A 14,932-nucleotide genomic window follows, 5' to 3' on the forward strand; every position below is an offset into this window, starting at 1 on the left:
TTGTATGAACGTTTAGGCCCTCTTCTCTTCCTCTTTGTTGCGGCACAAGGTCTAAGGATAGGTTTTGGGGTGGCATTTGTATGGAGGAATGATTGTGTGATGGTGTGAAGTGTGTATGAATTTTTGGAATGGTGGAGGAAGGCATGGCACAAATGGGAGAATGCTGGAATGAATGTGTTTTGCACGGCAAAGGGAAGTTCTTGGTGTCTCCATTGTGTATGAATGCATGGGTTTTTATAGGGGGAATGGGAGAATATGTGGCTGATTGTTTAAGAGTGCATGTGGCTCTTATGATTGAGAGTGCATGTGGCTGAAATAATGATGGAAAAACAGCTAGGAAAAGAATGATTAAAGAGGGAATGCATGTGGAAGTGTGGCTGCAATGAAGGAGAAAAGCTGGAAATGTTGAATGGGAGTGCACGGCAAAGGGATGTTCTAGGTGATGGGTGCATGTGAGTGAATGATTAAAGAGTGAATGGTGGCTGTAATAATGAAGGGGAAAAGCTGGAATTGCAAGGGGGGAAAGCTGGAAATGAATGGTTATGCACGGCAAGGTTGTGTAATAATGTTATGGTGGCTGCTAGGGTGAATTAGGGTGAAATAAAATATGAATGAAAGTGAATAAATCAGAATAGGGCTGCAATGGTTAAAGGGCTAGGGTTTAAGTGCATAAAATGGACCCAAAATGCTCCCCCTTGCACGGCAAGGGAAGGGAAATAGGGTTAAGCCCATTGTTTTGTGTCCTAAAGTGCCTACAAGGCCTTCAATTTCGTTCAACACTTTGGCTCCAAGCATAAGCTATCCATCCTTAGCCCAAAAGTGCTCCAAAAGGCTCCAAAATGCACTTCTTTGCTCCTTTAGCCCTTAGAACCTGAAAACATACGAAAATAACTTAAAAGACTTAAAGAACTAAGAAATAACAACGTAAATGCATAAGAACAAGCCAACTAAGTTGCCTAAATATGCTTCTATCAATACTAGCATATGAACACACACAAAGTGTGTGAGAAATTTTTTTATTTTTGTTTTTGAAATAGAAGGAGAGAGGAAGAGAGTGATAGAGAATGTGAAAGTGGGAAGTTTTTATTTTTTATTTTTTATTTTTTATTTTTTAATTAGGAATATGTTATGATTATATGTAGGTGAAGCTTTGATAAAATAAAATAAAATTTGGTTGTTTGAAATTACATTTCTGTCCCATATTTCTTATTCATGTTCTGTTTTAATTGGAGGGTTAAATTGATAATTTTATAGAATTTTGGTTGATAATGAGTGTTTTATTAATTAGTAGAGATAACTGTTTTGTGTAGCTCTTAATAACTGTACTATTCAAATTTACTTTTCCTTGTGACTTGGAAGGGAATTAGATCGCTACCAATAATGCAGTTAACCGCATTTAGCACTTCAGTTTGTAAAATATGTTCAGATTAGAACAACATTAATACAACCAAGAAGACAAATAACTTATATCAACAAATTAACGTAGTTCATCCTAACACTATAAAAGTTACGTTGATGATTTATTCACTCAGTGTTCAGTTTTTTATTTTTTTATTTCTGTTTTGTGCGGTTTTGTATGATTACAGGTTCCATACGAGAAACATGACTCTTTTTTATCATGTGATTAGAATGTTGTATGATTTATTCACCCAGTGTTCAGTTTTTTATTTTTTATTATATAATTTTCTCCCCAAGTGTGTGAAAATGATGAATATGCCTTCGTTGGCTAAGTGACGTGCCGTATGTGTGCAGATTTAAATTATTTTTCTAGCTATCGTAATTAAATTGTACTCAACGTCACGAGCGCGTTGATGCGAGTTAGGGCTGAATCGGAGTAGTAACGAAAAAGGTTACGAACAATTGACTGTGTAACTGGGTAGAATTAAGTTGTCTTTCTTTTGAATGTTGATCCAAACTCAATCAGACATGCACACTCAATTATTTAGGCCTTTTTATTCTGTGGCCCAATCAGACATGCACACGCACACATACACGTACACACTCTTTCTCTCTCCTTCTCGACTCTTCTCCCTTCTTCTTCCTTTGCACCGTGACACACCCACACCCAAACCCATCAAAACCTCATAGATCGAACGTGAGCTTTACATCATCGTATTCCCCTTGACCTCACGAACTCAGTGATACCACTTAACTGTTGAATGGACGAGTGTAACCCGAGAAACTAGAAGCTTCGATGAGGAGCAAGTTTACTCCGTCATGATCCCAGCGAGTTTACGGAGTCTTAGGAACTAGAAAATTCCCCACACAACTTCCCTAGAACTTTGGAGCAAATTTGGAGTTGTTTTGACGTCGGATCACACGGTTTTGAGAAGTCCCAGTTTTGGCCGGAATTGTCGAGGGATTTTTCGACCATTTTCTGTTGGATTTTGGACTTCCAATAGGTACAAACATGTTCTACTCTTCAAGACCTTCAAATCCATATAAATATCATGAATTTTGGTTAAGAAATGAAATAGATACAAAGCTTTGAAAATTTTCTAGAAACCAGTGAGTGCAGACGGCGGCCGGAGGCAACGGAAGGCAGAGACCAACGGGTGATCGGAGAAGAAGAAGGTATACTCCATTAATTTTAACAGAATATTCTAACAGCGTTAGGTACCATTTAATGGAATGTTCCGCCTATTTTTAACAGAATATTCGAACAGCGTTAGGTACCATTTAACAGAATGTTCCGCCTATTTTGACGGAATATTCCTAATGCCGTTAGGGTTTCCGTCAATGTGCCGTTCGCGTGCTTACGTGTGGCCGTGCCTTAGTGGGTTCGTATCATCGAGTAGATCACGTTCGTATATTCAAATCTTACATTTCAGCAAACTATGAGGAGTTATTTCTGGATTTTGTATATGTGCTAATTAATTAATGTAAAAATAGTTGTATTGCATATAGGTGAGACGTACCCCAAGGATGAGCGTGGACAAGGGAAGCTAGGGGGCTACGATCCTGCCACTTATCATTGAGTGGGCATTACACACACACACACACACATACGGTTTCCAGAAACATTTTTATATGGAATTATGCTTTGCTTGCCATGTTGTAAATAAGTTACATTTTAAATATTGCATTGTTACACTTGTGAATTGTATTGTGTGATGTTGAGGAGACTCAGGTAAGCTTCTGCTGAGTTTTATGTGATTGAATGGGTTGTATTACATTGGTATGCATACATTTATTTAGAGCTCATCATGGTTGCACCCCGGCATTAGTGCCCCTGCCTGGGGCCAGGCTAGCCTTCACGTGATTGTTTACCTCCTGCACCGCACGCTCACCTTGGATCCAAGTCTGGTGCCAACCTGTTGTACAGACCACAATAGGTGGTTCCAACTCGTTGGTGACCCGCGATTTATCGCACAACTTTCACGTGATCGTAGCACTTGAGCGTACATATTTATACCCACCTAGTCGTATAGGTCACACTAGGTGACTCCGACTAGTGTGCTAGCCTAGATTGATGAGCTATACATCCAGTTGTATAGGTCACGCAAGGTGAGTCCGACTGACATACTATTTTATATTAGTTGCACATCTGGTTTACATCTTTTAGTGCTAAAATATTATGACATGGCATATCTCAGTTTTTGCTGGTCTTGTGCATTGGTTTTCATACCAATGTATTAGTATTTTCTGGAAACTATACGGGTTTTACGGAGAGGGGTTATTATGTTCATAAAGATAAATATGTTTTCAAACGCTTTGAATTTTGCCCACTCACCCTTTTGTTTTGCGCCCCTCTAGGTGTTAGGTAGTTGTTTATCTTTGGTGGCTCACGAGGACTACTCGGCAGTTCTGATGGTCCATTAAATACTGTAGGGATCCTCTCCCGATTTGTATAATTATTGTTGAGTTAGTTCGACTGCACTTTCGTGTTACCTATGCTTTGATATGTGTGTTTCTCTAGTTAAATAAGTTTAGTTTTGGTTTTTATTTATTCACATTTTCTTATTATTATTATCACTTCTATTGCGCACTTGGCTACGTCACCCTCACGTGACGGCCAACATGCCTCGACTTCGGTCAGGGTTTGTCAAAGTTTTGCTCAGAGTTCCCTTTCCCAATACCTTAAGAAGAAATTATGTCACTATTGATATTGCAGCTATCTAGCTTCCAAAACTTACAAGGCATGCTACATTTTATACTTCTTTAAAAGATTTTATTCAGGCCATGTGAATATTAGAACAATAGCAATACAACCACCAATCCATATGATTGTAAATAGATTTCAACATATATATAAATAGTACTCTATAGGTCATATATATATATATATATATATATTTAAAACTTAACATATTTTAAATAGTTTTTAAACCTGTAACATCGCACGGGTGCCACTATTAATCTTTTACTATATTGATACATTGAGGCAAACGAGCCAATTCCTAAGAATTCTAGATTAAGCCTAATTTAAAAAAGGATAACATGCCCATTTAAAGGTGTAAATACAAATATAATCATCATCTCCTTGGACCTTGGATACGCAATCAGAATGAATGGTTCAAAAGGAATGATATTTTTTTTGTTTTGTTTTGAAGAAACAATATTATTTATACTATGAAAAAGGGGTAAGCTAAGTCTCACAATAAGTTAATAATAATGTAGTTTAAATTCACATTTGGTGAGAACTAAATCTAAGACCTCTAATTTATAAGTGAAAAAGAATACCATTAAAATGTAGTACTAAGTGATTCAAATGTAATGATTTATGAGTGTGGTGCTGCTGTTGCAACCATATTATAATATCACGTAGTTCCATTTGCATGAGGTGGTCGTATCGTACCAATTTTCATTCGCAGTTTGGCATCCATTGAATGTTCGTAAATCTTGGTTCACATCACATGAACCTTTTAAAATAAAACGTGACAACTACTAGGAATTTTCTTGATTGTCAAATTACGATTAGCATCCACCTTAAGTAGGCTTGATTTAGAATCCTTAGGAATTAGCTCGTTTGCCACAATGTACCAATATAGTAAAAGATATTGGTGATGAAGGTGTTTTCTTTAATTTTTTTTTTTTTTGGGGATTGTTATTAGCACTCCAAAAATCTTATTTTACACTCCTCACAAGTGGTTTTTTTTTTTTTTTTTTTTTTTTTTTTTTTTTTTTTTTCTAATTATAGAAAGTTTGGAGTGCCAAATGAGATTTTTAGAGTGCCAAACAATTCCCTTTTTTTTTTAATATAAAATCGAGCTGATCGGGCTTAGGCACCATAACACAAATCCCTTTGTTATTTTATTCTCTCTCTTTAAAAAGGAGAATAACTGGTGTCAAGTTACGGTTATTCACCCTTTCCGGGCCCAAAGAGATTATGGGAAATTTCACCCTACTCGGGGCCAGGGTCGAGCAAACTCATCAGTTTGGAGCACTGAACCCGTACTTTCCACATTTTTTTTATTTATTGGGAAGCCGCAGTTCGTGCTCTTACCACTGGGCCACTTGCAGTGGTTCATGAACCCTTTTATCACAGTAAGTTCATGTACTTTTTCTTTGTTTCCTCAATCAAAGAAAGGGTTAAAATTTTCTCATTTAGTATTAGATGGTTGAATTGAATTGAATTGGATAAAACACTACTTTTAAGGTAGGTTAAAGTAAGAAATGAAATATTGTGACTAACTTGGAAGTAGGAGATGAAATACAGAAGCCCTCTAAAGAAAAAAAAAATGTTCTTGCCTAAAGAGTAAAAGAAAGAAACTCTCTCTAGTGGGATCAGTGGTAGCCCCTCTCTTTTCTTCCCTGTTCTTTCTTCTCTCCTCTTCCATCTCCATGGAATGATCTTCCTTCTTTCTCTATCTTGAGTAGGGAATAGACAGCGGTAAGCCCCAATCCAAAATTTTCGGTGATGGTGGACCTAAGCTTTGTCTCATATTGGGTTCTTGGTTCCCACCCTTTTGTTTTTCCAATCACCTCTTAGAGTTTTTAGATTGTTGTACTAGATAACTCCCAAATTTATCTCAAATCCTTAACCCTAAACCCTAACAACTACTTAGCTCTCCTTCTAGAGTCTTAGTAAGATTTATTTTGTCGAAGTAGACTGCAACTCTAGCACGTTTGGAATACTTCTTAAATAACACGCAAGGGCATAGTTTATTCTTATAACTCTAAATAATCAAACAATCATTTTGCCACTTATGTTTTGAGAATTGTCACTTTGATGAGACAAATTTTCTGCCATGAGGGGGAGATAAGAATGTAACATTTATGAAGAATGGGACGAATTAGCATGGATGTATCCCCAGTGTCTCATCCTGATCCTCGTACAACACAAGTATGATAAGTAAGTGCGATATATCATAACTTTTAGAATGTTGCTCTGGACACATTCCTCTGATCTAGCTAAAGTAACAAGACCATATAGTAATTGCAAACATGCCTACAAGGATAGACGTACCTAACGAACATCTAGCAATTTTAGTTGTGCAAAGGTCGTCGTACGAATGTTTGCCCGATGACTATTCAAATTCTATCGGGCAAATAATGTTTACCCTATGAAAACTTTCTTCGCGCGCAAAATGCATTGATTAACTTGGGACAATGAACCGAACTTTTACCATTGCATACGCCACCCCAACAATGTACCACCAAAGCTCCTACTCCCATTGGCACATGGTATCTAACTCCATCTCCACCTACTATAGTCAAGAAGAACCCCAAAGGTCCTGAACCTAACCTACTCCTAGGTCGCAGAGCTCTCGGCCTTTTGGTTGTCCAACCTAGTTCATCATCAACTGTGGAGACACATCCAGATGAAGTGTCAGCTGCTCTAGTAGCATGTTTGGTTGCTGCTAGCAGTGGTTGGTGAGGTACTCATCTTTCTTCGCAACATAGAAGCCTACAAAAAAAAAAAAAAACCAATTAAATTTATCGATATTATTTTAAAATTTGTAAGTGTAATGTAATTTTGAAATTAAAATTTTGAACGAAATACTTAAATAAATGTTGTCAGCCACCTGGTTGCCATAATCGGCATGTGTATCCCCTAGGTGTCGACTTCTGGAAAGTAAGGGGTCGAGAACCAGAGTGTTGGATTACCCTTATTTGCCGTTGATTTTCGCTGTGAATAAAAAATTTAATTAAATTCAAAAGAAATTAAATTAAAAAACAAAAAATTGAAATGAAATTTTAAAAAATACCAAAAATTATGGGCTATGAAAATCATTGGGAGTTCGTGCCACTCGTCTATCCTTTCCATAAACTCACGGGGTGGATTGATCATAACATTCGGCAGAGATGCAGCTCGTACTTCCACTCCTTGTATCGCTCAGTCCACCCTAACTTGAACAATACCCGACACTTCCAAATCGATCTAAAAGTTTACCTGAAACAGGCAAAACAAGTGTATTAATTTAAAAATACACTAAATAAGTAAAAGTAGTAAAAATAATAAATTGAACAAAAAAGCACACTAACCAAGATCTCTTTCTTCATCGCCTACTGCACCTAGGGCGCCAACTTCCTCCATGTAGGGGTGAGCATAAGTCACTTTGTGCAGATGACGGCTCTCATGTCATGAGTCAACACGCTATTGACTTTGACGTCCACTCGCCGATGTCTTTGGTCGTAAACGACTACGACTTTGGCTTGCGTTATGCTGGTGATTCCGTTCGAGGACAAGCCTCTACAAATTCCCTGCACTTTCACCTTCTTCCCACCTTTGGCTGGGAGTTCTGCGCCTCCCTCGGGGGTATGGCACCGAATGGGCATCGACTTTAATGATGTCACCACAGGTGCTGGGGCTGGCAAAGCACCGTGCCGTTTTTGGTTTTGAATACAACGGGTAAATCGAGCTCCCAGACCGATGAAGCTGATGGAGTGGGCTCAGTAGTTGACTCGATGGTGGTTGCCTGGGTACCTTTGGTCATCGCCAATGGAATATCCCTCATCTTTGTTGCATGTTCATTCTGACCCGAACGCAGAGCAGATGCCATTGGTGATGAACCACAATGACATTTGTGAAAAAAAAAAAAAAAAAATTTCACAATAAAGATACACTAATTTAGAAAATTCATATAAATTTCTAAAATTTATAAGATTCCTAAAAAATAAATAATTCCTAAAATTCCTCTATTATTTCCAATATATCCAATATTTCCTAAAAATTTCTAGTTTTTCGACAGCTTCTTAACATTTCCAATATTTCTAGGAATTAAAATTTTCTAAAATGACGATATTTCATAAAATTCATACAAAATTACAAAACAATTCCTAAAACTTCCCGTACGCTCCCAGCCTCGTCCCTCCCCACCCCGTCCCCCCCACCCCAACCCATTCACACATCTGTTGTCATATATAAGTCAAATTCACACATGTAATATAAAAATTCACAAATTAAAAAAAAAGAAAAAAAGTGAGGGATAACATACCTTCATTCAAGCTCGAGAGTGAGAGAGAGATGGTGATAGAGAGGGTAAAGTGAAAATTGAGAAACAGCGCGAGGAAGAAGAAGAAGAAGGGTCTCTGCCTGTTATAAAATATCAGATCTTTTCCCAACGAACCAATTCGGAAGGCAAATGTTTAAAGAATGTTAAACGTGTATTATAACCTGCTAAATTTGTCAGGCAAAATAACCAATTTGTCGAGCAAAGCTTACACAGAAATGTCCCAAATTTTTGGAAAAAAAAAAGTGGTGGAAATTTATAATCAAATTCATAGCATATGATATGTTCCAGGGGGCGACTTTTGAATTTCAGGGAGAAAAGATAGTTCACAAGTCAAAGTAGAATGATTTTTGAGTTAGGGTGCAACGTAGAATCAAACTCGAGTTCCGGGGGTGTAGCTAAAAATAAGCTTTAATGTTAACGCATAGTGGAACTTTATTATCAGATCCATTAACACATGTGACATAGTCTTATTGGATTGTGGGCCCCATTTATGTTTCAGGGGGTGACTTTTTGATTTTCAGGAAGAAGAGAGAATCCACAAGTCAAAGTAGAACGATTTTTAGTTTCATAGAGTAAAGTGGCTACTTTTGAGTTGTATAGGGTAAAGTGAGATGAAAATTGAGTTCCAGTGGGCGTAGTTAAAATAAGTCTTAATTTGGACTCAATTCCTTGAAAATTAAAAGTCCCTCACCTAAAAATAGTCTTAAGAAATTCTATACTTAATTGTTAAAGATATACCATGCAAACACTACTAATTAATGAACTAGTTGAAGGAAAACTTTGAATATGTTAAGTTCATGGAGCAACATATATGCATGCATGTAACAATTAAATGATGGAAGGATGCTTGTATGCACTAAAAAACAAAATTTGGACCAAGAAATATAAACCCTAGCAGTTGTGAACCAAAGACTCAACTCAAATTCACAAAGAGAGTTAAGATTTGTTATACCTTTGAAGTTCATCTTTTCCTTGCAAAGGATAATCACCTTAAGCGAGGGCCTTCATCCATCTCCTAGAGTTGGACTCCATAGACTTCTAGCTTTTGACACCAAGGATGATTACGGCCCAATGTGTTTTAAGTTGTCACACAACTTAAGTTAATGAGTTTGAGTATTCACATCCTATTGGGCTTTGAGGCCCAACACTAACTCAAGGTCTAAAATGAACTTATTCATTTGATTAATTAACATATTAAATAATCCTAGCAATAAAACAATTAAACCAATTAACTTCCCTTACTCAACTCCATTATATCCATCAATCATTACCTTATACGATGCACAATCCATTACGTTCTAGTTTGTGAGGCAATAGTGATTAGAACTCTTACTGTGAAGCCAAAAATAATCAAGAAAAATATGAAGGCGACATGTTGATTTTTGGGTGAAAAAAACAAGATTACCCTCAAGACACATCGGGATTTCTACGCGCAAGCAGTGGGCAATCATCCCTCAATCAAGTGAAAAGTGCCCAAAATAGGTATTTATTCAAAACCTATTTCATCCATCCTCATCAAATCTTCTCCACAAGGTAACCCCCAAATCATTCCTTTCTAATTATATTAATTAGCTAATTAATTGATTTATTACCTAATTAATTATTAATTAGCTAACAAATCATGAATCTCACCCAAAAAATCATCCAAGTGCCCAGTCCTTCTCCTCCCAAAGGGGCCGGCCACACCCCTATATAAACACCCTCATTTTCTCCAAAACCTAAGTTCTACACTCTTGCTAAATTCTCTAAATTCTCCAAACACTTTCCCTTCAAAATTCTAACTTTGGCATCGGAGGTTCTTCGGCCAAAGCCCCCCTCCATTCATCGTGGGCACGTGAGCCTCTTGGCCTTGACCTAAGGTGTTGTTTGTTTTGTAGGTGCAATTTTTTTCAAGAACAAGGAGGAAGAAATTTGCATCCACACTTACTAATGGATTGTGAATTGAAAGTTGCTTTCAATTCTCCCTTGGTGATTATTACTCATAAGAGCTTTCATAAACCATGAGTGATGCCTAGCAGTATGTCATGGCTACCCAAGCTAAGTAGAAGAGGTTGGAGAACTTATTAAGTATGTGATTACATTGCAATACAGTCTTTCTTCAAACCAATACTCTTGATCACATTGTTTGGTTGTTAGTTTATTCATGTCTACTATCCAATGTGATTTTTTTGTCTATATGATTACCTTGAAAGTGATTTGGAACATACTTTGTAAATCATACCCATACTTTGGTCAGAGATTCTTAATCATGTCATAGAGTATCCCCTTCAACAGCTTGAAAGTTATAGATCCCTTGTTGTGCATTCACATGCCTACATTATTAAGTAGCTTAACCCCAACTATATATGTCGTGGACACTCTCTAATTGAATGCCTTTAACATAGTCAAATATTAAGGACTTAACCATAAGACAACTATGATGCCTCAAGTCAAAGGACTACTTTGCATTATTCCAACTAGTGAGTTCTCACATGACATGAGTATGCGAAGTCCGGGTTGATCGCATTTAGTGGACTCATTCTCTATTGAGCACCTACATATTTGTCTTGGTGTCTTTCATACCAATGATTCAAGACTAGTCACTCTTCAGAGAGAAGACATAGTATGTATTGGTCTATTCGGATTGTCAATCCCAATTGACAATCCTCTGATCAGGAACTTTTAGCATATATATAGAAAGGTCTTGTGAGTCTAACTACTTTAGATTACATTTTGTTGTTAATTATATATTCTTTGGGCTTATCATTTAAACGTATAAAAGTTAATGAGACGGCTTTAAACAATAATCTTTGTCCTTATATTAAACTGAGTTAGTTTAATATGTGAAATGTTGGTAAAGTATGATCTCATAATTGGCTTTAGAACACATTTCCAACACTAGTCAAGCACTACTAAAATACAATTAAAACATTAGAAATGCAATGCAAAGATACTAAAAAAAATGACCTTCAAAATGACCTCTTAAAAGTTTCCTCAAATATATTGCATCTCTTCATTTTCATGATTGGCCACTGAGTACTACAGTCTAGTGGTATTCCTCTTCATTTGTAAGTGAGAGGTCCTAGGTTCGATTCTCGCTAAATGCGAAATTGAACTACATTATTGCTATTGCTAGCACATTGTGAGGCTAAGCCTACTCCCCCTTAGTGTAGATAATATCGTTTGTTAAAAAAAATAAAAAATAAAAAAAGTAAAAGTGTCTCTCCCTGCCAATTTTAACAGATTTTCAAAACGACCCCTCTTGAAAGTTTCCTAAATGAGTTGCATCAAGTCATTTTCAAAGTGACCCTCTAATTTAGTAGTGCAATCTAACAAATTTCACTTAAGTTCCATATAACTTTAAAATATTTCATCCAAACATAGTGGCGAATAAAAAGATTTTTTTAGCAAAATTGTACCTGAGATTTGCATAACTTATCACTTTGGTCCCTTATTTAATGGAGATTTTTCACGAAATGACCAAAATAATTGATGATGAACAATCTCAAGGACCAATTCTATCAATTTCAAATCTTAGAGACTAAGGTGAGGAGTTATGCAACAATTTTGGCTAGAAAGCCGAATAAAAATAACACTAAAAATACAATTCCAATCTTATAAAATAATAATTTTAGTGTTTTATTTTTCTTTAAAAAAGAAATAAAAATTACAAAGAAAATCCACGACAGCAACCCCCACTAAAGGAGAACCCCCACTAAAGGAGTCAATCTGCCAAGCACACAAAGCTTCATAAGGCCAAACTTGTAAACATTCAAGGTATGACCTCTGGCTACACTTTGCATCCGCCACAAAATTTGCTTCACAGAAAATGTGCATAAACTGAATTTCATCAAAATAGCTAGTGTAGGACTAGATGTTTTGTAAGACGGTTTTGAAGCGCCAAGAAGTTGCACACCTTCCCAAAGAAGCCTTTTGAACCGTTTATGCCACGCAAAATGCAAACCATCCAACCAAGTCTTGACCTTCTGCAATAACAACACCATCATCACCAGAATTGCGATCACCAGCATATAAAGGAAAACCAGAAGCTGTTTTATAATCTACATTTTCTATTTTTTCTTTTGATACATATACCTAGACCAGTTTTGTAATCTACACTCTAATGAAATCTCCCTGCTTTTCATATTAAACGCCTGTAAAGAGCTCCTTATGTTCTATGGATAGCTGCAACTGCTTCCTTCATATCAATCAAGGCCTCCTCAAAGCACTTTGCGAGAAACGCCGGGTCCGGGATGATATCTTTGGCCACCAAAATTTGCATATCTGCTCCTCCAGCATAGCTCATCATGTGCATTGTGAGTGCCTGAATTAACAACCAGCAAAAAAATTCAAGTTACACGTTTAATCGCTTATCTGCTCTGTTCGACAATCAATATGCCTAGAAGAAACTTAAGTGATTTCAGAGAGCTGTTACATGAGGCAGGCCGGAATTATTCACTCTTAGGTAAGTAATTGGGTTGCCTCCAAGTGTGATTTCTTCTTGGGGGCCAAGTACATTCGAGATAGTGAAGGTAGTGTGGCAAACAATCCTGTAATTAAGCCAGCTAGCAACCTTTGCTCCGAAGTAGGTCATCACAAAAAGTCCGATTGCGTATGAAAAATGAGCCTCCAGAGATTGCTTCTTCCTGTCAAGCATCGCCTTGGCTCTCCTCAAATAAGCTAAAGGGTCACCACCGCTTTTATGAAAGTAAACCGGTAGGAGCATCATGCCGAATTTGTTACCCCAACCCGACCCCGAATTTTCTTTCATCAAATCGGATAGTTCCTAATCAGATTCGTTCAAGTCGAAATTTCAATAATTTCATAAGAAAACGTATAAAAGGTTAAAAGCTACAACATAGAAACAAACCTGCAGTCCAGCTTCCCTTCTTAAATTGACCATGCCTAGCCCCGTCACTCGAGTCCCCTCACGCAAACCTGACGCGAAAAAAAAGGAACAATCGTGTTCATCCATCTTTTTAATGTTAATTGCACGCGCACTATTTTCAGATTTTAATTACCGTTTGGATTTCGGTGAGACAGATATCTTGATAGCCCTGAGGAGATCACCCCTATAAGAACATCATTGATGGTCTGCATTGCAATTTGGCATACAATTCAGTCACAACCCTTGTTGTTCTTTATGTGCAGATGAAGACCAAAGTTTTGTTTACCAAATTTAGAAATATTGGTTCACCAAAGGAAAAAAAAAAAAATTAGAAACAAAACAAGACAAGAAGCAGAAGCATTTACAAACCAATTACCGCATCTGGAACAGAGTTCTTGATTAGCTTCATGTCCTGAAGCCGGAACCGAGCAGTGGCCAGCTTCCTCGGCCAGAGCTCAACCCCATCGCCGCCGCTAATCTCCGTCTTGCCGTCGCAAACCCACAAGCTCCTCATCACAAACTCCACAACAAATATCAAGCTAAACCACATCATACCCCAAAACCCAATCACCATAGCCCACCAACCCTTTCCCTTACTCGCTCTGTTTCTCTTCCCAGGAAAAGTCGGGATCTTTTCTTCGTTTCCAGCTGTTCTGCAACCAGCCACCAATAAGGCCATGAGCGACACGCCGTCGCCGAGGGCGTGGTGGATTCGAACAACGCCGCACTTGTGGGCCATGAGGAGGTGGAATTCCCAGAGCGGCTTGTCGGCGGGGAGGCCGGTGCCGGCGCAGAGTTCGGCCAAGTAGTCGTTGACTGCTGTCTCGTGGTCAACGGGTGATGTGGTGAGGGGTTCGTGGAGGACGATGACGTGGCGGTCCATGTCGACGTGGGGGGTCTTCCGCCAGTGCTCGCGGCCGTCGGAGTCGTGGACGAGGAGGCTGGAGAATCTGGGGTTGGAGAGGAGGGGAGAGTTTTGGAGGGTCGATTTGATTAAGTCGATGTTTATGGGGTTTTGGAATCCGATGGCACAGTTGATTATTTGGTTCATTTCGGGCTGGAGGAAGAGGCGGCCTGCCGGGGTGACTGGCTCGTCGGCGGAGGGGTCACCGGCTGCCGACGAAGCCATGAGAGAGAAACAGAGGAGAGAGAGAGAGGATGAGATAAGGGTTATGTTTGAGCGCCCATAATATCGACGTTAGTGATGGGAATTCGCTCAAATTCTATGACAAATATCTGAACAGCATCCGTCTCTTTGAAATTTTGGCATAGCCAAAAGGAAATATTTCGTTAGTATTAAATGAAGAGAATTATTATTGTCACTTTCAAAATTTTATTTTGCTTTCTAATTTTTCTATAATTAGAAAAAAAAATACATTTATGAAGGGTGTAGAATGAAATTTTTGGAATATTAATAACATTTCTCTAAATAAAATTCCTTTTACTTGTCGCTTTCAATGCTACGTTTTAACTTTTAAATTCAATTTTCATAATTATTTAGAGATTTATTTTCAAATCTTAACTATTCGTATTTATACCAATCGGTGATATATGTACCATTGAAAAAATTGAACTTTTAGTGCCAAAAGCATAGTGCCGGTTTTTTAAGAGCTTTTTTTCGTCAAGGGTTTTTAAGAGCTAGTCCGTAAACATTTTGTAAAAGTTT

General features: G+C 37.8%; 1 protein-coding gene and 1 long non-coding RNA gene across 3 annotated transcripts; both read right to left on the minus strand.

Moving 5' to 3' along the window:
* Positions 1-6,278: 6,278 nt before the first annotated feature.
* Positions 6,279-8,166, minus strand: LOC148696959 (uncharacterized). Its single transcript, XR_015962058.1, has 4 exons — positions 7,429-8,166; positions 7,152-7,336; positions 6,969-7,072; positions 6,279-6,850 (listed from the first exon to the last, which is right to left on the minus strand). It is a non-coding gene; the product is annotated as an uncharacterized LOC148696959 (long non-coding RNA).
* Positions 8,167-11,974: 3,808 nt separating this feature from the next.
* On the minus strand, positions 11,975-14,517 carry LOC137725332 (wax ester synthase/diacylglycerol acyltransferase 11). Of its 2 annotated transcripts, XR_011067516.2 has the most exons (6): positions 13,643-14,517; positions 13,400-13,472; positions 13,249-13,316; positions 12,814-13,164; positions 12,474-12,702; positions 11,975-12,364 (listed from the first exon to the last, which is right to left on the minus strand). XR_011067516.2 is itself a non-coding variant. In XM_068463977.2 (5 exons), the coding sequence occupies exons 1-5, from the start codon at positions 14,393-14,395 to the stop codon at positions 12,547-12,549; spliced, it is 1,401 nt and encodes a 466-aa protein (XP_068320078.2). In that variant the 5' UTR covers positions 14,396-14,517; the 3' UTR covers positions 11,975-12,546. The 2 variants fall into 2 exon arrangements, 1 of the variants encoding a protein (XP_068320078.2); XM_068463977.2 differs by having other exon boundaries at positions 11,975-12,702.
* Between the last annotated feature and the right edge of the window lie 415 nt (positions 14,518-14,932).

This window comes from Pyrus communis, chromosome 5 (assembly GCF_041283825.1).
Source record: "Pyrus communis isolate YQ-2024b chromosome 5, ASM4128382v1, whole genome shotgun sequence".
Lineage (NCBI taxonomy): Eukaryota > Viridiplantae > Streptophyta > Magnoliopsida > Rosales > Rosaceae > Pyrus > Pyrus communis.

What these genes read in the sequence shown, in the direction of transcription:
- LOC137725332 (XM_068463977.2), bottom strand. Translation starts at nt 14,395, where the DNA reads ATGGCTTCGTCGGCAGCCGGTGACCCCTCCGCCGACGAGCCAGTCACC. An exon ending in AGAACTCTGTTCCAGATGCG is followed by an intron (nt 13,473 to 13,642) that starts GTAATTGGTTTG and finishes ATTGCAATGCAG; the next exon opens with ACCATCAATGATGTTCTTAT. An exon ending in GTCTCACCGAAATCCAAACG is followed by an intron (nt 13,317 to 13,399) that starts GTAATTAAAATC and finishes TTTTCGCGTCAG; the next exon opens with GTTTGCGTGAGGGGACTCGA.